Below are 24,335 nucleotides of genomic sequence, written 5' to 3'. Positions count from 1 at the left end.
AAAAAAAAAAAAAAAAAAAAAAAAAAAAAAAAACTAAGGAGACACACAGTTTTGCCTGCGTCCACTAACCCAGACTTCACGTCCAACATGCAAAAAAAAAAAATTGTAGATCACGGACTGGACTCTATAGTGTGTGTGTGTGTGTGTGTGTGTGTGTGTGTGTGTGTGTGTGTAAACTATCAGGTTTCAGTGGTCCTTGAAGAACTGTTCTCACAGCCTCTGGAGCTTGACAGTGACCCAGCAGCTTTTTTTTTTTTTGGAAGGTCATGGAGAGAGTCTGAGCAACGTTTCACTCACTCACTCACACACACACACACACACACACACACCTCCATCCCAGTTGTCTTAAAGAGTGATCAGGACATTTTAGGTAATTTCTATATATTTTATTATATATTATATTCTAGGAAATATTTAATCCTTTTAATATAAGTTTTATCTTTGTTGTACAAGTTTAACCTTTTATTATACATCAAACTTTTTAATAATACATTTAACCTTGTAGTACAAGTTTAATATTTTATCTTAACCTTTTAGCATACATTTAACTCTTCAGTATACTTTTATGAAATAGGTTTTGTATCATTTCTGCCTTCGTTTGGTCACGCCTTTTGGTGTCTCAAGGTCCATTTTGCATATCATCTAATTCTTAAATGGTCTATCGAGCACGTACAACCATGCAGGACAACGACATGCTGATCAAACTAAGTTCTTTATTAGAAAGACATGATCCAGAGCAGGGCCTCTGCCCAAATAAAATAAAAATAAATTTAAAAAAGAAAAGAAAAGAAAAGAAAAGAAAAAATGCTCCATAACTTGTTAGGATGTTGCATGCCATATATACAGTCTTATACGTACATAAAAGTGCAATGTCACAATGAATAAGCAGTATATTTTTCGAATTACTTCTACTGATCAATAATGCATTCACTGTCTTTTCCTATGTACTGCACAGGTATGAACGATGAGCGTGACAGCACAGAGGATATTGGCTTGAAGCTCCTCTAAAACGGCTTTTAAAGGCACTTTCACAAGTCCATACTACAGATGAACATCGCCACATTGACATAACAGCAGTCTGCTCCTGTACACCTGTGGAGGGATAAATCCAGGAATAAACCCTGAAACAAATACACTCTCTAATAAAGCATGTTCTGTCTGCAATGCACTGTACACCTTATTATAAAGGGGGAAAAAAGAGAACCTACAATAAAATGTTATCATTACAATTTAATAGTTAGTCATTCAAAAGGCAAAATAATTTGAATCATGTTTAAAATACATTATGAAATATTAGCAACAGGTGTTATTTAATTCCTGACAACACTGGTTCAACAGATGGTCCATTGTTGTGTACTAAAATTCAGTATGAGCATATGATTTATGATTATTAATAACACACACACACACACACACTCCATTCTGTCCCAGTTACCTACATTGTTTTAGTGGAATCACTATATTTAAAATTTGCCCAATTTGAAAAAGCCAGATTTTTTATGTGCAATTTAAATCCACCTGCGATCTCAGTGGTCACTCGGTTTATTTAACTGTACAATTGTGATCAGCTGTTACACATTTACAGTGAAATCTGTAAGATGAACTGCTTTCAATACATTTCATAGCTAAGATCATCTGAAAAAAGCTTCTAAGATGCTGAGAGCGTTTACATAGTATTTAAATATTAGGCAGTTCACTGATCTAGAGCACAGATTGCGGAAGATTGGCCCCTGCACTTCCACACCACATGTAGCAATACGTAAGATAACATTGACATTTTCTAATAACAGTCAGAGAGTTCATGGCTATCGGCTTCATGCCTTTGTTTGGTGAAATTACAGAAATATTGCCTTGAGTCTTTATTCCTTTTTTTTTTTTTAAAGGCTTAATAAAAGCTCTTTGCATATCATAACTAAAAAGTATCATATTTCATGCTTTATAGGTAGAAATCTGAGAGATTAGTGATTTTGTGAACAACAAAGTTTTGTACCGTCTGTAAGAGCAGTGGTGTGGATTAACTCATAGTGGAGTTGCTTCTGGCAGCTACACTGGACAGTTTATAACCATATCATTAACGGGTAAAGATACATTTGATTCTGATTAGCTGTTCAGAATACACAGGGGGTTTTCTATTAATAACAAAAACTTCTGAAAATGCTCAATCATTCAGCACTTCTCCTCACCCCACTGTTCTATATTCAAGTCATGGTGATAGTAATATTACTGAATGGACTAAACTAAAAAAAAGAAAAAAGAAAACCCACTGTTTTATTAATCAAACCATTCTACTTTCATTGGTGATAACTGTGTATATACATAATACTATTGTTACTATCAAAAATATAATATTCAAAGTAAAGCCTTGCATACGCTACTTCTCTTGGTCTAAAAAAAAAATTGCCACTGCTTTTCAGAACTAGGAATTAGCAGCCTTTTTTTTTTTTTTTTTTGAGACACCACCAAAGACAGGGTTAGTTTTTCATGCGGCAGTGCTGCTTTGTTACAAGTAAACCACATTCATTGCTTAGTAACTGATTAGCTGTAGGCTCAGGTCCATTTGAGAAGAAAGAAATTTCAAACAATCCTGAGACTGTAAACAAAGAAACAAACAACAAAAAAAAACCCTGCTTTCTTCCTGTATTATTCACATTTAGTATTTATCTACTAGATGTAAACTATGAACAAATTATTCTAACCACGCAGGAAGCCTTTGTGATTTGTTGCGTTCTTTATTATACACTAGCTTGACCTAGTTATAGTTTCCTTATCTATACATACTAAGAATTACATTAGAAATTAACCTGGTCTATATACATGCGAGCAACGAACAGATGCACATCACGTGAACGGATTTCTATACGCTGTGACTGCTGTGTTTTGCACTAAAATTGGATCAAAGAGTGGCTTTTAATGCAGACCACATAGTAGTATGGTTCACATTTCAATGCAGAAAGAAAAGGTTCAAATCCTTTAGGCGGGTAAACATGTTTAAACAAAAGTTCTGCTGTCTGTTACAGTTTATTATTGACCTGTGAAATTATTAGTAGTACATGTATAGAAGCTTAAACAACCCTCCAGGCTGATGGTCAGCACTTGTTCTGTTCTATAGCAATGGAACAGAGGAACAGTAGGTTCTTCGGTCCAGTCCAGATACAGAATATCGAGATGTAACAGTTATAAAGGAATCCATTGAAAAAAAAATCAACGAAAAACTCCCACTGCTGAGCTGTGATTGGCTCACATGGTGCAGGACTTGTCGAGAGGATCCTGGGCCGGTGATGCTGAAGCCTGAGCCATAGCCGCCTTAGGCAGCACAACCATGGGCTTGGGTCGGAGAGCAGGGGGTTTGAGCTGCACGCCCATCCGCGGGGCTATGGCGGGTTTGAAGGTGCTCATGGCATCGCTGGAGGAGCTGGTGCTGCGACGGAGCGGGTGACGATTCAGCGACTCAGCAGAGCTGCCCGCTGTAGACGGAGAGTTCTTCATCTGCTCCAGAGTGTCTAGCACCACGTCGGGGGCGTGCTTAGCTGAGCTCTGTCTCTCCAGCTCACGCAGCTCGTTCAGAGCTGTGTTCATTGTCTCCTCTATGTCCTAGTGCGAGAGACAGAAAAGAAGGAATGAGACAAAAAGCACACAAACTATAATAAATCAGGTACACTTACAGTGTCTACACTATAAGGACAACTAATTATTTTGCAAAACAATATATATATATATAATGCAATATATAGAGATTAGCGATAGTCATATAAATATGAATTGTTATGTGTTTCTCGATCACTGGGTGAGTGAGTGAGTGTGTGAGTGTGTGTGTGTGTGTGAGTGTGTGTGTGTGTGTGTGTGTGTGTGTTCTTTCACTGAATTGTGCTGCTGTCATTAGTGGCTGCTGCTGGAGCTTGACAACATTATCAGCACCATTTCTCTCTCATTACTGCGATGCAAATAAGAGCCCACCACAAGCCAGAGCTTATTATACAGCATGACTTGACAGACACCTCACCCCCTACTGCCTGTCAAACAGCACCAGCTCCATGTAACAAACTTTTTTGGTGTGTGAAATCAAGGCATCCAGAGCACATAATGCACCAGATAACACTGAACTGAACACTGTGTGAATCAGTAATAACGCCCATCAGTGGTGGGAGTCTTAACAGACCTGAAGATTCGATTTGATTTCAGCTGCAATGATGTGATTACACATGGTGTCTTAATGCATCTTGATATTTTATTTTCTATTTTCCAGTATGCGCGTGATTTCATCATCATTTTCAGCCATTATGAAGTAGATTTTTGTGTATTACATCTTTCAGTACAAACTTCAGTATAAAAGTCTATCAAAACAAGCATCTCCTAAATGTTTTGTACAAATGACCATCACTCCATCGTGTACAGAAAGGGCTCTGAATAAAATAGGCATGTTTTAACTCATTAAAGTTTTCTATTACATAACAACAACAAAACAGGTGTGTGGTGATACTGTAGGATACATATATACGTACACATATGTACATATACAACAACTTCCTACTACTTACTGGAAGTGCACTTTTTCTATGGCTGAAACTAACTTACTAATCCTGCTAATACTATCTTAAACAGTATTCTATGTTGTACCCTCAGTAGGGTGCATATATAGTGAACAGGAAGCCAATTGGGATTCAGCCTTATTGTGTGACATTCCTGAGTGAGAGATTTAGATAGGACAGATTGTTTTTTTTTTTGAATGCCGGATATTAATAGAACAGGATTCACTTACATCTATCCTATCAAACGTGTAAAGTGTGCTACAAGTCTGTGGCAGTAAAATATATAGTGCTCATTAATATTTTAAAGCATTATGTTTTAAAAACAAAAACAAACAAAAACATGAATGCATAAGCCTATGTAAAAGTCCAGTTATGAAATTTTGTGTGCAATCAAGAGAGGATCATGAAGAATCTAAGAATGAATTATTTTCCCCATCCCTAAGTAGTAATAGTAGTCAAGGGTAATGGATCTTGAAGGACCTTCATAACATAATCACTCATGAAGCCCTTTGTATGACAGATCCATTCGCCTTAAAACCAGAACATTTTAAGAGGATGTGTGTGTTAAGAGCAGGAGGCAGTCACTGACTGTGTTACAGGGCGTGGTGTGAGGGATGCCGCCGCTCGCTGACCTGTGCGATGCTTTCCGGGTCCAGACCCCTAGCCATGTACTGGCCTGAAGAAGTGGATCTGCGGATCGGGGGGCTCTCCATCTTCTTCAGAGACTCGTGACGGCTGATGTTGGTGAGGCTGCTGTGGCCCGTGAGGCCGCTGTGTCCCGTGCGCCTGCGTCTCTCCGGGCTGTCTGTGACCATCGGGCCTCTGCCACGCACCACCTCACGAGGGCTGTAATGACCTAGCACAGGTGAGCCGAGGGCTGGGTTCCCATGAGTACCGTGGTTCCCATGACTCCCGTGGCTTTGAGATGGATGGACCATGCAGTGGGCATCGCTGGGACGTGCTGGGGGCTTGCGATTCGGAGGGTCACTCCTCTTCCTATGACGACTGCTGGAGAAAGTAAGAAAGAGATCATTGTGAAGGAAAAGGCAATGAGCTCTTTTCATGTTCCTGGATTAACACAAAATAGCTGGTTTTCCCTGCCTTCACTACTTGTGTGTGATCTTCAGATGTGACTTCGTCTCATTATCTTTGTTTGCACTTAGTCTGGCAAAACTTTGCCACATTATTGAGAAATATGTGAGGTAATACAGGTAACTCCAAAATTAATCACACAGTATAACAAGATGTGCAACATCAGACAATATTTATGAATACATATGTTGTTTCAGCTCCAAGATACCCAAATACTCCTCCTTGTTTAAACCTGGGTTGATGGTATTATTAATGTCCCCTAATCTAATATGTCTGTTTCTGATGTGATTGTTGCTTAATTTTCTGGGAAGCATTCGATACTCTGGTTTTAATGTGCTGATTCATAGTGCAATACAATGGGGCCATATGTAAAAAAAACAAAACAAAACAAACAAACAAAAAAAACTACATGACATCTTTAGTTCGCTATATTACTACTATTACTACCTCTACTACCTAGATTAAGTCAATTAACCAAACATTTTCTAAAAGCTTTTTACCCAGCTTTACCAAGGGTGCCAATAAATCTGCACCTGACTGCAAATTTAGTGACAGGCTGGCAAAAACATGCTAGTGCACATCATGACCAGCAGAGTGCGCTCTACACTGCACAAAATCTCCCTAGCGGTCTTGAAACACACTGCCTTAGTGTTTACATTCAGATGACCATGCAGAAGAAACAAGCTCAGACACTCTAATGCACAGCCTAATGATCTCAAAGTATCTAAAGCAGGATGATTTCTAAAAGAACTCGCATTAAACAGTAAGTTCGATTCAGCCGACATAGTAGACTAGACTATCTGAAGTAGTGGGAGCGGTCAAGCTGTTACTGATATACATTCTAACCTCCTTTCCTTGTTGAGTCTACCAGCAATCGCTACATTCAACTGACTATGTTAAGATCTGAACGTTTTCATTGCATGCTATTTGGTGCAGCAAGCGCTTGTTTTTAGAAGGAAGTACAGCATGTTCCTCACTGAGCTTACGGAAGGACGAGAAGTTCTAAATAAAGACAAGCGCAATGAATGATTTAGAAGTGAGGAGACATTGTTGCAAAAGAAAGTGAGAACGAGGGTAGAGACAGACTGTAGAAATAAACGTCGTTTTCGTGCGTTATCATGTGTTCTGAGCTCCAATTGATTTAAAACACATAGAAAACAGTGAAAGCTGAACTCAGTACCTGTATCAGTCTTTCTACTTGCCACTAGCTGATTACAATACAGTACACTTCTTATTGGACTTGTTATTGTCACTGTACGAGATTTCAAAGGATATGCAGTTGGGTGGGGTATGTGAGACAAGAGGGAGGAAGCACATCCTGGGCCATTGCTCCATTTAGTATTAGTGTATTGTGCGTTTTTTAAAAATTTTTTAATATAAATATTGTATTAGATAAGGGTCTTGTTGAGAGCTGTAAGTTAGTTTGTATTAAATATTTGTATAAACATTGTATCAGGTGCTTAGATCTCTACAGTTGAAGGCTGATATTTTGAGAGATGAGGATACATTGGTACATGGGTGGCTGCTGTATGTAAGAATTACATTATTGTGGAAAGGGTTTTAGTGCCTCACCTGCTGATGTATGTGTCAGGTCTGTCTGTAGGAGAGGTCAGATCTCTATTGGAGCACTTCTCGTCTCCTCCGTGCCCACTGCTCGCCTCGCTGTCTGCCTTCTGACTCAGAGTGTCCGAGAAGGTATCGTCCCTGAGACACAGGACAATCAAAACTCAGCTTTATCAGTATTTACTGGAAGCCCACTGTCCTCATATACTGCACTGATTAAACCTATCAAGTGTCTTATGGCTTAAAGTGACACATACAAAAAATACAATTACAAATTGGCCACAAGTGGTGATCATCGCGGTCCAAGCACTACTTCATAAGTAGACTTGACATTGCCATTATAGCTACAGCACTGCTTCTTGAACTGTGCCTACTAAATCAGAATCAGCCGAGTGTTTCCAAAAATGCGCAGAACAACTCTACCAAATTTGTTCATCAGCCCTTACTGACAGGCAAAAAGATGAAGCATACAAAATTTCAATTCTATCAGACAAGTGGTTTCTGAAAAAGTTATTTTAAATGTTATCACAACGCCTTTAGACAAACATCCCACACATATAAGTCTCATGAGAATCTATGAAAGCATTTTTGAGTAACAAATGATTAAAGCACCTGAGCTCCACCCAGAAAGGATTCATTGGCATATGAAGGCCGTAGCATTTATGAAAGTTTTAGGATCTTCTGTAAGTAGCTCTGGATTAGGTTGTCAGCCAAATGCCATAAATGTAAATATTAATCTCAGTCATTCTGAAAAACAATCAGATTACTTCATAAAAGTAGGTTTTACACGTTTAAAAAAAAAAAAAAATGGTGCTTGGACCCCAAGTGAAACAGCTTATGCTGATTGTATGCATGAGTTGCCCAGCATACTAAATTAATACGATAAATCTTCTGAGATCTAAATTATTTACTATTTAGCACACTAAATGAGCAATAGGCTCCATATGAGATTTAAATTGAGGCCACTCCAGGCTCTGAGCTTACGGAGGAAATCCTGCCTGTGTGGGAGCTGTCCTGCAGACTTCCTTTCCCTCCAACCATCTCTCTAAAGGACAGAATGCCTGACACTGTCTGCCTCTGCACCTTCAACTCCCTCCAACCCTGTTCTGGCCTATAAATTCTCTCACCCCCAACGTCATTATCAACAGACATGGCTTTGCTCAGGGATCCGAGATTACTCAGGCAGTGTCTCTATGAGAGCTGCTCTGCTCAATTATGCTGCACAGGTTGCCCAGACAGTATTTGTCATGACTGTGGAATTTGTTAGAGGAAGAGTTCACAGGAGAGTGAATGGCAGGGATGAAAAAGCATCCTAAGCATTGCCAAGATGAGCAAACCAGGGGAGGACAGCCAGTAGGGGGGTTAGCTCTGAGTAATCTCATGGAACAGTGTTCCTGATGGAAAATCTTCAATTGCCAAGTTTGTATTTCTCAAAGGACCTAGGAAGCTTAGAGTCTAAGAGGTATAAATGACTGACAGAAGAAGTGACCAATAGGACAGCAGTTTGAACCTAGATGTCTCGGGCCAAACAAAAGGACTTACTAGATGATTTACTATAATATAGAGTGGCTAAAATAAGAGCTTGCAAAACATTTCACCTTCTAGAACGATAATAACCCAAAGCACGAATTCAAGTCAACAAAGGAATCACTTCATAAGAAGAAGATCAAAGTTTTGGAATGGCCCAGTCAGAGCCCAGATTTAAATCCTATAAAAAATCCTAGTTCGGAACCATTTTTGCAAGGAAGAGTGGAATAAAATAGCCAAATCAAGATGTGCTAACTTGGTAGACTCTTACCTAAAAAGACTGAGTGCTGTATTACAACCAAACGGTGCTTTAAAAAAGTATTAGTTAAGGAGTGTGCACACTTGTGCAACCAAGTTATTGAAAGCTGTTGTTTTTTTTAATCCTAAAATTTGTTTTCCCCTTACATTTTGTTGGTTGCTATATCACATTAAAGGTTGAACAAGCTTTCTCTTGGTTTAATTTTTTACATCACAAAAGCCTGCAATTTTAACAGGGGTGTGTAGACTTTTTATATCCACTATATTTTTTATTATATTATGTAGGCAACGATTCTACTGTCAACCACATGAAGGTTTTAAGATAATCAAGTCCATAGTGAGGAGTTTGATAAGTTTATTTGGTCCAACGAACGTGACCAATATTTACATATGCATGCTTAAAATCTTTTTTATTTGGTCATTTGCCAATTCCCACCCACCACCTAGCTCTCCCCTATAACACGACAGCCACTAAACGAGGAGAGTGAAGGCAAGCACATGCATCCTCACAGACAAATGAAGCCAGCCACTGCATCTTTTTAAACTGCTGCTCATTCTGTGTCACAGGGCAGCGTAACACAGGAGGAAAGCGCTATCTGGCCTCTTTCACATACATGAGCTCACAGCCGCCCGCAACTGGACAGTATTGCTCTGATTCAACAGGAGTGAAAGTAATGCCATCCCTGCAGCTCAGACAGCATGGCCAATTTTTGACTACTGATCACAGAAGACTAAAACATAAAGTCTAAGCTTGATGGTTTGCTGATGATTCGGACTAAGCGTAAAAAGGTGAGCAAAAAAAAACAAAACAACAACAATAAAAAACAACAACAACAAAAACACCTTTCAGGTTGGATTGAGTAATAGATGAGAGAAGATGTGGTTTATCTGTATGACCCAACATACTCCAAGTCATACTCACATATCTTGCACTACAATGTACTGGTGAGGCACCAAGCCGTCGATGCCGTTATGTCTGCCCTCCCACCAGTCTTCAGAAGCACGCTGGTACAGCAGCAGAGACGCCCCCTTTTTGAAGGACAGCTCGCGTGAAGAGCGGCCCACGTAGTCGAACTTGGCGATGGCTTCAATTGGTTCGCCCTCTGCAAAGGTGATAGGATTATTTCAAACAGAGAAAATCTGAAATCAGAATTCAGGGGTGAATTTGAGCATCTGCTGATTTCATTGGCAGTAATAAATGATTAATACATTTAGGCATGGGAGAGAATACAGTCCTCACAGGTTATATCTAAACAGTTGATATCACTCAACATAGTCTCTACATTGACAGAACTTGAATAATATAGTTTGGAGGCAGTGAGATTAGAGTCCTACTCTGACCCTTTATGTAAGGACTCAATGGAGTGTGATGGGCTTCGGTGCATGTAAAGTAGCAGCGGTCCTGGCAGCACTGCCTGTTCCCATCCTAAGCTGTTGCTTTAGCAACATATCTAGGCTGGGATCAGGGCCCGTTTTAGGCCGTGCTCAAACCTAATACATTGCAGCTTTATTATTGATGAATAATCATTAACTAATAATCAGCGAAAATGTCGAGTGCAACCACACACGCTGCACAGAATTACTTCAGTGGGAATAAAATTTAAAAAACAACCATGAAATATTAAACACCTGCAGAAATAATGAAACACTAAAGCCCAGCAGTCTTACATTGGGTGTATAGCAGTGAAGCTGTTCAGCCCGCAAGTGAAATGCAGAGCTAAAAATAGCCTCCTCTCCTTTATCTCCCAAACCCCATTAAGTCAGACAAGGGGTCCCTGAGCGTCAGCACTACTGCTGCTACCTTACTTGCAGCACACCTTCACTATGAGATGTGAATCTTTTTTCCACGTCACATCCAAAAACTGTCCCAAACAGCAACCTATAACACCTGACTGTCATATTTCTAGTTCATTCTCCACCAACGTAATGTAAGGGCTGACTGAAATGATCCCAATGATGACAAGAGACTGAATCATCATTATGGGACAAAATGACAACACTGTCATGTTCAGTATGGAGGAAATGTTCAAACAGTTTACAGTTTCACCAGCAATAAGATGACAAGAAATAAATATATAATTCTCTTGTTGCTGAGTTCTCAACAGAAGTTGATTTAACAGTAGTGCTGGCAACAGGTCATGTGGTTGTATTAATGCTCTTGATATTGTTTCTATAGTAACAACTTAACTGGGACTTGTATGGCAGATGTGTAATATTGTAATGAAATTGTTGATATTATATTAGGAGATGTTTCTTGTTTAATTTTTGGAAGGAGTCTCCAGTGTCACTGCTTTGTAAGAAGCATTCTATTTATTTATTCTATTTATCTATAATATTTTGAGATACTGGATTTTTGATTTCCATGAGCTGTAACCCATCAAGATTAAAACAAAACAAAACAAAAAGGCTTGAAATATTTCACTTTATGTGTAATGAATTTAGAATATATGAAAGTTACACTTTTTTAATTAAATTATGGGGGGGGGAGAACTTTTCCACGATATTCACATTTTTTGAGATGCACCTGTTCATCTGGACTTGCCCTTATTGGCATCACACTACTCTGTTTAAATCCTGTTTTATTCCTTACTTTATGCATTGTTGACAAAAATGACTATACAAATATATAGTCATAAGCACATTATGAATGTAGTAAAACTATAATAATCAGAGAAAGAAAGTATTTTTTACACTTGTGGTGTATTCATGACAACAAAAAACAGTTTTGAGCTATTTAAATTTTTATGCTGATTAAGAAATGAAAAATAAAAGCACAGCTATATTTTTCTGGTGCCACGTGTTTTGTAGAAGAAAAGCCATGAAATATACCAGTTGTCTCAAAAAAATACTTCATCTCATTCTTAGTGACTGTCAGTACACGCACTCAATAGGATGTGAAAGGCAGGAATTTGCACGATCTGAATCAACAGGCCGTGACTGAGGCTGACAGTCAGTTGATAAAGGTGATGGCAGGGAAATCAATATGTTCATGTGTTGTGCATATGTCTCTTTCTCTGTTACTACTCTTGTCATCTTTATCACTCGCTTTCTCAGTCTGATGGACACCATCATTCAGTGAGTGTCCTCAGCTGCCTCAGCGCCATCAGGGCTGAGTTGGATGGAGCTTACGGCATACGGTGCCAAAATCAGCTCTGCAGGTGGACCTTCGATAACAGTGAGGATGTGGCGCTAATGTGCAGACTCCATCCCTTACATTTAATACTACGACACAAACAATAAAACCGGACAAAAGGGCTTGTTTTGAACAACTTCCAGTGTTATGTTACATTTGCAACTATTCAACCAAATATAAAGATTAACAATGTGATTCCTGAAGAAAAAAAAAAGCAGAGCTAAAAATCCCCGACTCAGCAGTTTCCGCCAACCAACTATAACATGCTCCACTGCACTCACCACCGCCTCTAGTCTCCAGATGGACTAGCGGGTGACCAAGGAGGAACTAATGACCAGTACAGAGTGGTCCAAATAAGACACACAGCTCTAACTGCAATCAGCACTCGCATTGTGTCCACATACTGTAAATCAACACCAAGGACTACTGACCTCTGACCCTGAGACATATTACTAACAGATGGAAGATTGACTGCAGTGGAAAAAATGGAGAGTAAAGCTGTGTTTATAATGACTGCAATATTGCATGTCCTCCATGTACGTGTGTGGACATGACACATGGCATATTCCAGTACACTTCATACGGTGATACAATTTGAGTTCAGATTAAGATGAAATGATCTTGTACTGAAATATTCTAATAGATCACAACCATTCATTAAATATGTAAAGACTAAATACTGAATAAAGTGTGAGTGTTTCCATTCCTCAAAGTGAAACTAAAAATAGGAACATTTAATAACATTTTAACAGCTTACCTGTTATTATTTGGTGACCAGTCATGACTGGTCAAATACTATTATATCAGACCACACAATTACTATTTTTCATGGTCTGTTTTTATACATGCTATGTTATGTACATTTGTTTTTTGGGGAATGGGATGTTCTATTAAATCAGGGGTGTCCTTTCTTATCCGGATAGGACCAGCGTGGGTGCAGGTTTTTATTCCAACCAAGCAGAAGGCACACCCGAGTCTACTGTAAGCCAAGCTCAACTGATTATACAGGTGGAATCAGGTGTGGCTCGTGCTTGATTGGAATGAAAACCATACTGGCTCTTTGTGAATAAGAGTGGACAACCCTTGTATTAAATGCATGTAAAAAAAAAAAAAAATTTGACAACTTGTAGGCTGTTTTTACATCTAAAAGGATCCAATTGTTGTTCACATATTTATGTGCAGATGAATTTATAAAGGCATAGAAGCTATTAGAAAATATTTCTACGACATTCAGAAAGAGAGATGCGGGGTATGAACGGATCTTAAACGGATATTTTATTAATATATTTGGCTGTTTTTGTTATTTGTGATAATGAACCAACATCAGTGAAACCTAACACATGAAAAGTCTTTCAGCTATAAATGAACATTTTCTTCGTTTTGGTTCTAAACGTGTGCAAACTTTTGTTTTTAACTGTATACAAAATGTGTCTGTCCGTACATTCTCCCTTAGACGCTGACACCTGTTCTGCTCCATGATAGCAGTGTTCTTTTCATTTCATTTAGTCCATAAGAACAAACAGCACTGGTTAAAACATAATGCTCAGGGTCCCACCATGCACATAACAGCCCAATGAGGAAATGTTTCCAGGATGTACTGAGTGGTAACTAATGCCAGTAATCAAACCCAAGCAATTTCTCTAAAAGACAGATAAATAACACTGCTAGCAGTTCATACATAATTGGGGTGAGCCTACGGGAGTTCTGTCGAGGCAAAGCTCACAGTGGGGTTTAACATGCTATGAGTACGCCTTTGACATTGAGTTCTGGAAAGAACCCCCTCCACAACACTCCGCCAAAGCAAAAACATTTAGAGCAAAACCATGGCAGCTGACAGTAATGAACTGGGACCTGTAAGTGTAAGCCTACATCTGTGGGAGCTGATGGAAAACTCTGCTGATGTCATACACAATCAGGAGTCTGTGTGGGTTCTGGTGGCTGAATGAATTAATACATATGACTCATGGGGTCTGAATAGGCAGCGAGATGAGAACAGGCCAAAATAATCCTTGGCATGGTAAAATGCTGTTTTAAGACTTGATGAGGACTGATGTTTGGAAGTGAAAAGCTTGTATGAACAGGGCTAATAAGGTTTTGGGTGCTGTTACAGTTGCCATGGAAATGAGATCCGTCTTTCTGGCAGTGTTTGGAGAAACCCTGATAGGACACAATGACAAATGTGGCGCACTGGGAATGGACACAGGCGTCTGAGGTGGGTGACATTTAACAGAACGCAGTATAGACTTCCTGTAATTCCTCATTTATGGGCCTACATGCCTGCTATAAATTACGATTGTTGAGAAGACCAGTGTCTTCCATTTAAAGGAGAAGTGAAACAAAATTGACATTTAATCAACGATTAAACAACCCTACAAGCACGTGTGATTCATTGAGTGGCCTAAGAGAAAATCAGTGCAATAGATGATGTCCTTTTGCTCCCTCAAATGAGGCGAGCATATGCAGAATTCAGTATTGAAAGACAGGAAGCATGTCCACTTTCAAGGGAATTGTATTCGGTTTTGTTGCTCTGACAGCTGTTTCCTCTCCGTTTCTTTGAAGAGCTACAAAGATGAGTAGGATAAAGGATTAGAAAGAGACCTTGAATCTCAAACCTGTTGTTTTCCTCTCCATCTAGAGCCTTGTTTGGCTTGGTAACGCTAGAGAATATACAAACACAATATTGATGGACTTCTTAGACTGTGTGTTGCAAACCTAGTGTCTGGTTATTGCATGGTTGCAATCTAACTGTGCCTCACCACAAGCATTTCAATAAAAAGACATGTCAAACATGCTAGAAAAATGATACATAAATAAAACTTTGACTATATGGCAAGCAATATTAAATTCTCTGATGAATCTTCTGACACATTGCTCATGAGGGAACTGGCACTTATTTTGAGCTTTAGGAATGATCCCACAGAACCGATAAAGGCTCTGTTCTGTTTGTTGAGGCCCACATTTGTCAAGATTAAAATAGTGAAGGATGACCAAAGCTGTCCTCTGCTCCCACTCCCAAGCAATTTCATTAAGAAAGGCAGGATTAGGTACAGAAGCTTGTGTGAACTCCGCTTAACCTTCACATACTTTCAGGAGAGTCCTAACTCTACCAGGATATACCCAAAGCCATACCAACTAAAAATACTGCTAGTCATTATCTCTCCTCAGGTTTAAAAATTGATTTAAAAAAAAAAAAAAAAAGATTTTCTTGGAGACAGACATCACAGTGAACTGGGCCGCTCTGTTCCCTTTACTTTAAACAGTTCAAGAAAAACTCCACTAGAAATGCTGAGTAATATGATGAGTACAAGATACTGACTGAATACATGCTTGTATGACTCATGGGGCTTTGTCATTGATTCAGCATGCAGCTTAAATAGGAAATATTGAATCCAGGTCAAACAGAATTCATCTTTGGTACTGTAAGTGTTTTATATTTCTCAGGGTGATGGTGGATTTGGAAGCGTATCCTAGGGACACTGGGCAGGAGGCAGAAATACACCCTGGACCCATCATACCACGCACACACACACACACACACACACACACACACACACACACACACACACACACACAATCACACACTCATTCACACCTAGGGGCAATTTAGAGTCACCAATCCAGCTATTAGCATGTCTTTGAATGGTGGGAGGAAACCGAAGAACACTGAGGAAATCAAATCGAAGCAGGTACTCTGGAGCTATGAGGGGGCAAAACATTATCCTCTGCGTGAGACAAATCGAGATTTAATTTACCTTAAATCAAAAATGTTCTAGTTCACAAATTATTTCACTGTTTCTTTCACTAAATTAAAGTCACACTTACCATCCTCACTGGTGTGTGTCTCTGCCCCTCCGTCCTGGTCGACTTCCTCCAGGACTCCATGCTCACTATAAGGACTTTCACTGCAGAGGGGAGATAAAGGTCATGGCACTGAATACATTACACACACCACATAATAGCTAAAAGAGTCACTAAAACAATTCAACCGGGTGCTTTTAAACAGATCGGGTTTCAGTCCAGTCCAGCGCCAAGCAGGCACCAGGGGGCGCTGCAGCAAACAGCCTAGAATACTAAAAACAGAGATACAATTTCATCCTAAAAAATAAAAAAGTCTTAAATAGATTCAAGAATCGCATTTTTTTTTTTTTTTTAACATTTTAAATTTATTTTATTAACATATTTGTCAGTTCTTTGTAACTGCATTGCAAATGTAAAGATTAACAATGGGTGAGACTTTCACATTAGTTAGATACAGATTGAGTGCAAAAGTTTGCCCCCCCCAAAAAACGGTTTCTAGCTTAAAAAATAAATAAATAAATAAACAAACAAATAAAAGTGTACCTGCATTTAACATTATATTTACAACATGAAGACATCCCAACATGTGTCAAAATTAAACGTGGCTATATCCTGCAACAAAACAAGTTCCCAAAACATGAGAAGTTTAAGAAGTAGTTTTGTGTTGCATCCCTTGGTCTAAAGTTTAAAATCACTTTCAGAAAGGGAGATGTAACTTGTGTTAATATTTTGTCTTTTTCTTAATAACTTAACATGTTTAACCATTTGTGTTAGTTAAGATATTGAAGGAAACTTTTTTGCCAAATCTCATTGAGTCTGCTGTGTGCATTAGCTTCTGCTCTACACAGTTCAGCTCCCAAAGTGCCACATGTACAGTACAGTGGAGGACGTTTTCCCACAGAGTGTACTTAAGATTCTCAGAGCCTGTGTGGTGATGATGCATGATGGAGGCCATCATTAGTATTCTGGGGATTGCTGTCAGGGAGATCGGGATGCTCTGTGAGGTGTGTGTATTTAAAGTGGAACTAACAGACGTAATATCTGACACACCATTCCCTTAACACTGCCACCTATACACCATGCCATAAAAGAGAGAAGGGGGGGGTCCCTAAACAACTCAAGGACAGATGCAAAGAGATCCATTTGAGCCGCTTCAGCCATTCTCCAGTGAGCAGAGTTGGAGCGTTTTTTTAAGACGATAAAAAAATAAACCCCCCCCACACACACACACCTGTGGGATCTCACAAAGGATATTATGCCTTTCCTCTACTCCTCCTTAAGGCACTGAGGAATTACCATCTTTTTGTTTTCAAGTATTTCTTACCTTAATGACTGTAATTTTCAGGAAGGCTTTGGTCTGGCTCACCTAGCTGAAACAGCTATGCGAACTGCTCACAACAAAAGCGTCCTGTCCTATCAAGAGCTCTTACTACAGACACCTCATCATTTCATCTAATTACCCACACAGACTCTGGAGAACACAGCCTGCTGAGCTTCTCCTCGCTCTCTCTCCCTCTCATTTTCTCTCTCAGTATCTCTCATTCTCTCTCAACCGAATCTGCCAACTGAACAGATGTATCCAGCCCACGTCTCTTACCAGTAGTCTCCTCCAGCCATGCATTTCTCATACACAGGACCGTCTAGCTCCTTAGTGTCAGGAAAGATGGTCTCGTGGTGGATGATGATGGTCTTGACGACCTCATTGACGTGGGCTTGGCAAGACACCTGGTCCTGGGTGTCAGGGGTGGGCATGAGGGTGGGGCCGAAACAAATGGCCAGGTTGTAGGGGTCCATCATGTTCTCATCACTGTACTGGGACAGACTGCAAATGCACAGCAGGAAGTAATGAGGAACATGTGAAGCAGTGTTTGAGAGTGTTCTAGCTCTCAGACGTCATCAGAAGTAGACTGAGTGTAAGTATTAAGGTCGTGCATTAACTAACTCACATAGAGTCATGTAAAAAAATATGAACATCCCATGAAAATTGCTTTTTAAAAATACATTTTTTACATAGTTGGAAAAGCATTGGTAGAAATGTTATGGTTTGGCGTTGCTGTTCAGGGACTGGACAGCTTGCATTCATTGATTCCACTATGAATTCTGCATCATATCAAAGAGTGCTTGAAAATAATGTGAGACCATCTGTCTGAAAGTTGAAGTTGAACTGAAAGTGGACCTTTCAACAGGATAATGATCCTAAGCACACTAACAAATCCACCAAGGAATGGCTCAGAAAGAAGAAATGGAGGGTTATGGAATGCCGAAGTCAAAGCCCGGATTTGAATCGCACTGAAATGTTGTGGGGGGATTTGAAACAGGCAGTACATGCAAGAAAACCCTCAAACATCTCGCAACTGAAAGAATATTGCATGGAAGAGTGGTCAAAATTCCAGCAAGTCTGGTGGACAATTATGCAAAACACCTACAAGTTATTTCTGCTAAAGGGGGTTAATATTAGATTCTGAGGCCAAGCTTGTACTTCCTTTTTCCACAGAAGAATCTCACATCTATTGATATTTCTGTTGAATAAATGATTAAAAAATCAAATTTTCCTTGTGGTTTTGTTCAAGTATAGCAACTTCATTAATAGGCACTGTTTCAAAGATCATCAAATGTTTGCTTGTCCAAATATGTCTCAAAAAGCCTTATTTATGCTTATTTTTTCACATGACTGTAACTATCTCAAGCACACACTGCTACTTCTAAAGGACGTTCCCTTGTGGGCTCACATACATGTTCTATGTAGCTGCAGTACATGTACACGTACTCTATGTGTGTGTATTATCCAAGTATGTTGTGCTGGGTGTAAAGTCATGAGTGTGTGTATTCAGACTTACTGGTTGAGGAAAGCAAACAGGTAGCGCATGACTATGAGGACAGATCTGGGGACTGTGAGGAGGATTTTACGAATGTACAGGGCTCTCTCGTACAGGTTATCTATTCCTGAGAGACAGTCAGAGACAGAGAGAAGAGAGAGAGAGAGAGAGAGAGAGAGAGAGAGAGAGAGATCAAACAAAGATCAGTCAATGAAAATTGATGCAGGAACTGTCAGCCAATCAAAAGTGCTATCAATTATAATTATATGATGGCATTGCCAAATTCTCAAATATGATCTTAATAAGGAAAAATGCATATTCTTTGACATGATTAAGCGCTCTGTTATGAGACATTTGTTTAACATTTATGGGCGGAGTCTCCAGTGTCAGAGCGGTAAGTTTTCTGCCAATGGAAAGTCTTCAGGAGCAATTAGAGTTTTCTTGGTTTCTCGGCAAGATGTGCATTTTTTTGTCATCAAGACAGAGAAAATAGAGAGGCTGTTAAGGGAAAAACTGTTTATAGCTGTTATAACTTAAGAAATAACAGGAACTAATTTGTCTCATGGATCCACTGCATGTAACTAGAATTTTTTTTAAAAAGCTTGACATGTTGTTCATTTAAAAAGAAAGGAAATTGTAATCTTTGGCAAACTGCTGTGGTATACTGTAAAAGAAATAAAACACTCTGGGACATGCTGTTATAGGAAAATAATGCACTTCAGTGTGGCAACACAATCACGTCACCCTGGTATGAATTATAATATTTTCCTATAATGTACCTTATATTTTATACGCATTTAAAGGACCCTATACGTATTAAACAAATATCAAAATGACATAATATGAAAGCATGGAACTATTCTGTTACACAAACATCGCCTAATAAAATCTATAAAAATATACTATTTAAAATCAGACCTAAATTATTCACTACACGCCTCTTCTAACCATAGCATATTAAGCAGGCTACAGAAATCTGGTATTGTTCTGTAGGTTTCAGGTAATAAAAAAAGCTCAAGCCTTATTTTCAGTAGTGTTCAGTCACATCATTCCCACTGAAACTCGTCACGAATCCGGATCATTACAGAAGATAGTCAGCCATTTAAATATTACACTTTCAATAGAACAAATAATATCTGTGAAAAAGGGAGCGAGAAAGACAGAGCCACGCTCAATCACACTCTCGGTCCATTCTGTTATGGTGAATGGCACGACATTCACGAAAAATTATTCAACCCTGTCCTTGTGCTAAAACGTGTTAGCCATGGCACATCAGCAGCTCTGCATATCTAATGCCACCTCTCTATCTGAATGTGACCACCCACACTTGCTATAAATAAAGTGAGATCCAATTTATCATCGGGTTGTTATGCTACCGCCAGTGAACTGGACCCAACAGTGTAGACGTATATAATATGTACCTAACAACACACTGCCTTTGGTATAATATAACCCTCCATATGGCCATCATTCGTAATTCTAGCTGTGTTTGGCAAAAAAAGTGTGAACGTGCTGCAGTTTCACTGTGGGATCGAGCGCAGTGGAATCCGACTGGTTTCAATTTGCACATATGCGGAACACTATTCAAATGCACTTGGATGACAGTAACTAAATCTCACATCCAGCTCAGCGTGCCTGAATTTTCGCCCCATCACACACTTTCCCCCAACGAGCAGATGCAATGTTTGCTACTTGTGTTAAAAATTGGCACTGGAGAAGAACTGTCTTTTTTAGAGATCCATGTATATCATTTGTTTTTGCATAGACTCATAACGTGACTTGTACTGGAGCGGATGCATTCAACTTATTGGTGCTGCAGATCAACACGACGCATCACTGCGTAGAATTCAATACTGGAATTTTTGTTTTCGATTTCTGCTCATTGGAGAATAAGAAACAAAAAACACTGAACTGATTTTACGATCAAGTTCACGACATTTCCTCAAAAAACAATCAGGACCTTTGCCAAACTTTTACTTGAAGTGATTTTTTTTCTTTCTTTTTATGTTTAGAAAATAAGTGCAAGTAAGCAAATGTATAAAGGCGTTAGATTTACAATCTAAGTATCTTCTCAACAGAATATCCATACAGATATCAAAATGTTTTCTGAATTTCCAAAAGGGATCCAGAATTTTCCAGGTTTGGAAATCTTAAATGTCTTTAATTTTAAAAAAATATATAAATAAATCAATAAATAAAATGTATTTACATTTTTCAGAATTTTCTAGACTCTCTAGTCCAATTCAAGCACCCTGTATTTATAATTAATTATGTATAGGTTTAAACCTAGTCTTACTAGATTGGTTTATTTGACATGTTATTTCCTTGGCTGGCTTTTGGTATTATTTACTTTGATTTGAGATGCTTGATTGAATTTATGTCTGCTTTATTTCAACTTACTGAATTAAAAATTTTTTTTTTTTTTTTTTTTTTTTTAGATTTTTGGAAAGAGTCTCCAGTGTCAGCACTTCCGAGCAATCAGGAATAAAGGAAGTCAGAGGATGATGCCTATTGAGGTTTTTCATTAATATTGCAAATATATTTTTTGTCTTAAGTAAAATTATTAACTTTGAGAAAGAAAAGAGGCTGGTGAGGGAATGACCAGGTTTGAACCCTGTTTATGTTTTAATGACAGTGATCTAACTTGTTTCCTGGATGTTTCACAACATTAAATATAACTGTTAAGAAAAAAGTAGAGAACTTGTCAGTCCTTAATAAATAAAACTGATCTTTGGGAAAAAGCTGTGGTAAAAGAGGAATAAAACACTTTGGGACGTGCTGATATAGGGTATGGTAACAGTAACTCCTCTTTGTCTCATGGATGCAGCACACCACCATGTTGTTCATTATTTTCCTTATAACAGCACATAACACACGTGTTTTATTCCTTCTTTGTTCAACAATGCTCTGAAACTAGTTTGGATTCTTTTTAACTGGTTGTTAACATGTGAAACCCCTCTAGAAATAGTACACTAGTCTCAGCATGGCTTCACATTCACACTTCCATACATGGACATATCCTTCACGTGTCCAAAATTCAGAAGGTGCACAGATACAGCCCTACAGCAAGCACTCAATAATCTACAAAACATGTACAGTATCTCACAAAAGTGAGTACACCCCTCACATTTTTGTAAACATTTGATTATATCTTTTCATGTGACAACACTAAAGAAATGACACTTTGCTACAATGTAAAGTAGTGAGTGTACAGCTTGTGTAACAGTGTAAATTTGCTGTCCCCTCAAAATAACTCAACACACAGCCATTAATGTCTAAACCGCTGGCAACAAAAGTGAGTACACCCCTAAGTGAAAATGTCCAAATTGGGCCGAAAGTGTCAATATTTTGTGTGGCCACCGTTATTTTCCAGCACTGCCTTAACCCTCTTGGGCATGGAGTTCACCAGAGCTTCACAGGTTGCCACTGGAGTCCTCTTCACTCCTCCATGACGGCATCACGGAGCTGGTGGATGTTAGAGACCTTGTGCTCCTCCACCTTCTGTTTGAGGATGCTCCACAGATGCTCAATAGGGTTTAGGTCTGGAGACATGCTTGGCCAGTCCATCACCTTCACCCTCAGCTTCTTTAGCAAGGCAGTGGTCATCTTGGAGGTATGTTTGGGGTCGTTATCATGCTGGAATACTGCCCTGCAGCCCAGTCTCCGAAGGGAGGAGATCATGCTCTGCTTCAGTATGTCACAGTACATGTTGGCTTTCATGGTACCCTCAATGAACTGTAGCTTCCCAGTGCTGGCAGAACTCATGCAGCCCCAGACCATGACACTCCCACCACCATGCTTGACTGTAGGCAAGACACACTTGTCTTTGTACTCTTTACCTGGTTGCTGCCACACACGCTTGACACCATCTGAACCAAATAAGTTTATCTTGGTCTCATCAGACCACAGGACATGGTTCCAGTAATCCATGTCCTTAGTCTGCTTGTCTTCAGCAAACTGTTTGCGGGCTTTCTTGTGTATCATCTTTAGAAGAGGCTTCCTTCTGGGACGACAGCCATGCAGACCAAGTTGATGCAGTGTACGGCGTATGGTCTGAACACTGACAGGCTGACCCCCCACCCCTTCAACCTCTGCAGCAATGCTGGCAGCACTCATACGTCTATTTCCCAAAACCCAACCTTTGGATATGACGCTGAGCACGTGCACTCAACTTCTTTGTTTGACCATGGCGAGGCGTGTTCTGAGTGGAACCTGTCCTGTTAAACCGCTGTATGGTCTTGACCACCGTGCTGCAGCTCAGTGTCAGGGTCTTGGCAATCTTCTTATAGCCTAGGCCATCTTTATGTAGAGCAACAATTCTTTTTTTCAGATCCTCAGAGAGTTCTTTGCCATGAGGTGCCATGTTGAAATTCCAGTGACCAGTATGAGGGAGTGTGAGAGTGATGACACCAAATTTAACACACCTGCTCCCCAATCACACCCGAGACCCTGTAACACTAACAAGTCACATGACACCGGGGAGGGAAAATGGCTAATTGGGCCCAATATGGACATTTTCACTTAGGGGTGTACTCACTTTTGTTGCCAGTGGTTTTAGACATTAATGGCTGTGTGTTGAGTTATTTTGAGGGGACAGCAAATTTACACTGTTACACAAGCTGTACACTCACTACTTTACATTGTAGCAAAGTGTCATTTCTTCAGTGAGGTCACATGAAAAGATATAACCAAATATTTACAAAAATGTGAGGGGTGTTCTCACTTTTGTGAGATACTGTATCAGAGACTAGACATCCAACATGAGACTCTTTTAAGAAAGAGGATTAATAAATTAAAACCCGGTGAAAGTAATTCACCGGTATTCTTTTAATAATACAGTCACCTCCAGCAAAACCTCAAACCTTAATAAAGCTGACTATTAGAGCAGAGAATGAAGCGAGGTCTGGAACTCTTAATTAAAGCAGCTTTGAGTTTAACTGGCAAAACTAGCGGCAATAAAAATCTGTCAAACAGGATGTTTCACTTTTTACAGCTCTGAGCGAAATAATAGAATTTGTCTCTTTAAACGTCTGCTGACTCAGTGAGCACTTCACTGTGGTGCTACGATGGCAGATTACAAGGCACAAGATGTGCAGTACTTCTGTTCCTGCCACACACACACACACACACAAACGCATTCATGCCCGCACGCACATACACGCACACAGGGGATCTGTGCTCATCCATATCTGCCCCTGCAGATCCTTTCATCCGCTCATAGCGGCTTAAAATAGCCATGTCACGGTAAAAAAAAAAAAAAAAAAAAAGCTGCCTGCTGTGCCTACTGAGAGTTGGGCTTTTGGGAATTCGCCATGCCACATTACTTTGTCTTACACGTGCCTGCGTGTCTGACTTGCATATTTCCGAATGAGAGACACACACCAGCTGGAAGCCTGAAGCAACACAACAGACTCTTAAACTCTGCCACAGTACTCATTGCAACAACTCAGACTGGATATATTTAGAATGGAAGGAGCACGGAATTTAAATTAGCTAAGAGCTAAGCTGTACGTGTCTGTATGTGAGTTATATATGAGAAAGAGAGAGAGAGAGAGAGAGAGAGAGAGAGAGAGAGAGAGAGAGAGAGAGAAAGAGAGAGAGAGAGAGAGAGAGAGAAAGAGA

At 39.5% G+C, this 24,335-nt stretch overlaps 1 protein-coding gene across 4 annotated transcripts in view; it reads right to left on the bottom strand.

Moving 5' to 3' along the window:
• Positions 1-693: 693 nt before the first annotated feature.
• The window catches only part of srgap1a (SLIT-ROBO Rho GTPase activating protein 1a), a 100,369-nt gene continuing 76,727 nt past the window's right edge, over positions 694-24,335 (bottom strand). For 2 of the 4 annotated variants that reach the window (XM_017466342.3, XM_017466345.3), the window contains exons 16-22: positions 18,735-18,840; positions 17,495-17,719; positions 15,922-16,001; positions 9,889-10,069; positions 7,191-7,322; positions 5,159-5,531; positions 694-3,591 (exon numbers count right to left, since the gene is read on the bottom strand). In XM_017466342.3, the coding sequence (XP_017321831.2) occupies positions 3,238-3,591; positions 5,159-5,531; positions 7,191-7,322; positions 9,889-10,069; positions 15,922-16,001; positions 17,495-17,719; positions 18,735-18,840 (1,451 nt within the window). In that variant the 3' untranslated portion in view covers positions 694-3,237. Of the gene's footprint in view, positions 3,592-5,158; positions 5,535-7,190; positions 7,323-9,888; positions 10,070-15,921; positions 16,002-17,494; positions 17,720-18,734; positions 18,841-24,335 lie in introns of all 4 variants that reach the window. The other 2 variants (XM_017466341.3, XM_017466344.3) reach the window with 1 other exon arrangement.

The sequence above is a fragment of the Ictalurus punctatus genome, chromosome 4, assembly GCF_001660625.3.
Source record: "Ictalurus punctatus breed USDA103 chromosome 4, Coco_2.0, whole genome shotgun sequence".
NCBI classification, from domain to species: domain Eukaryota; kingdom Metazoa; phylum Chordata; class Actinopteri; order Siluriformes; family Ictaluridae; genus Ictalurus; species Ictalurus punctatus.
This window is presented reverse-complemented; position numbering and strand designations above follow the sequence as displayed.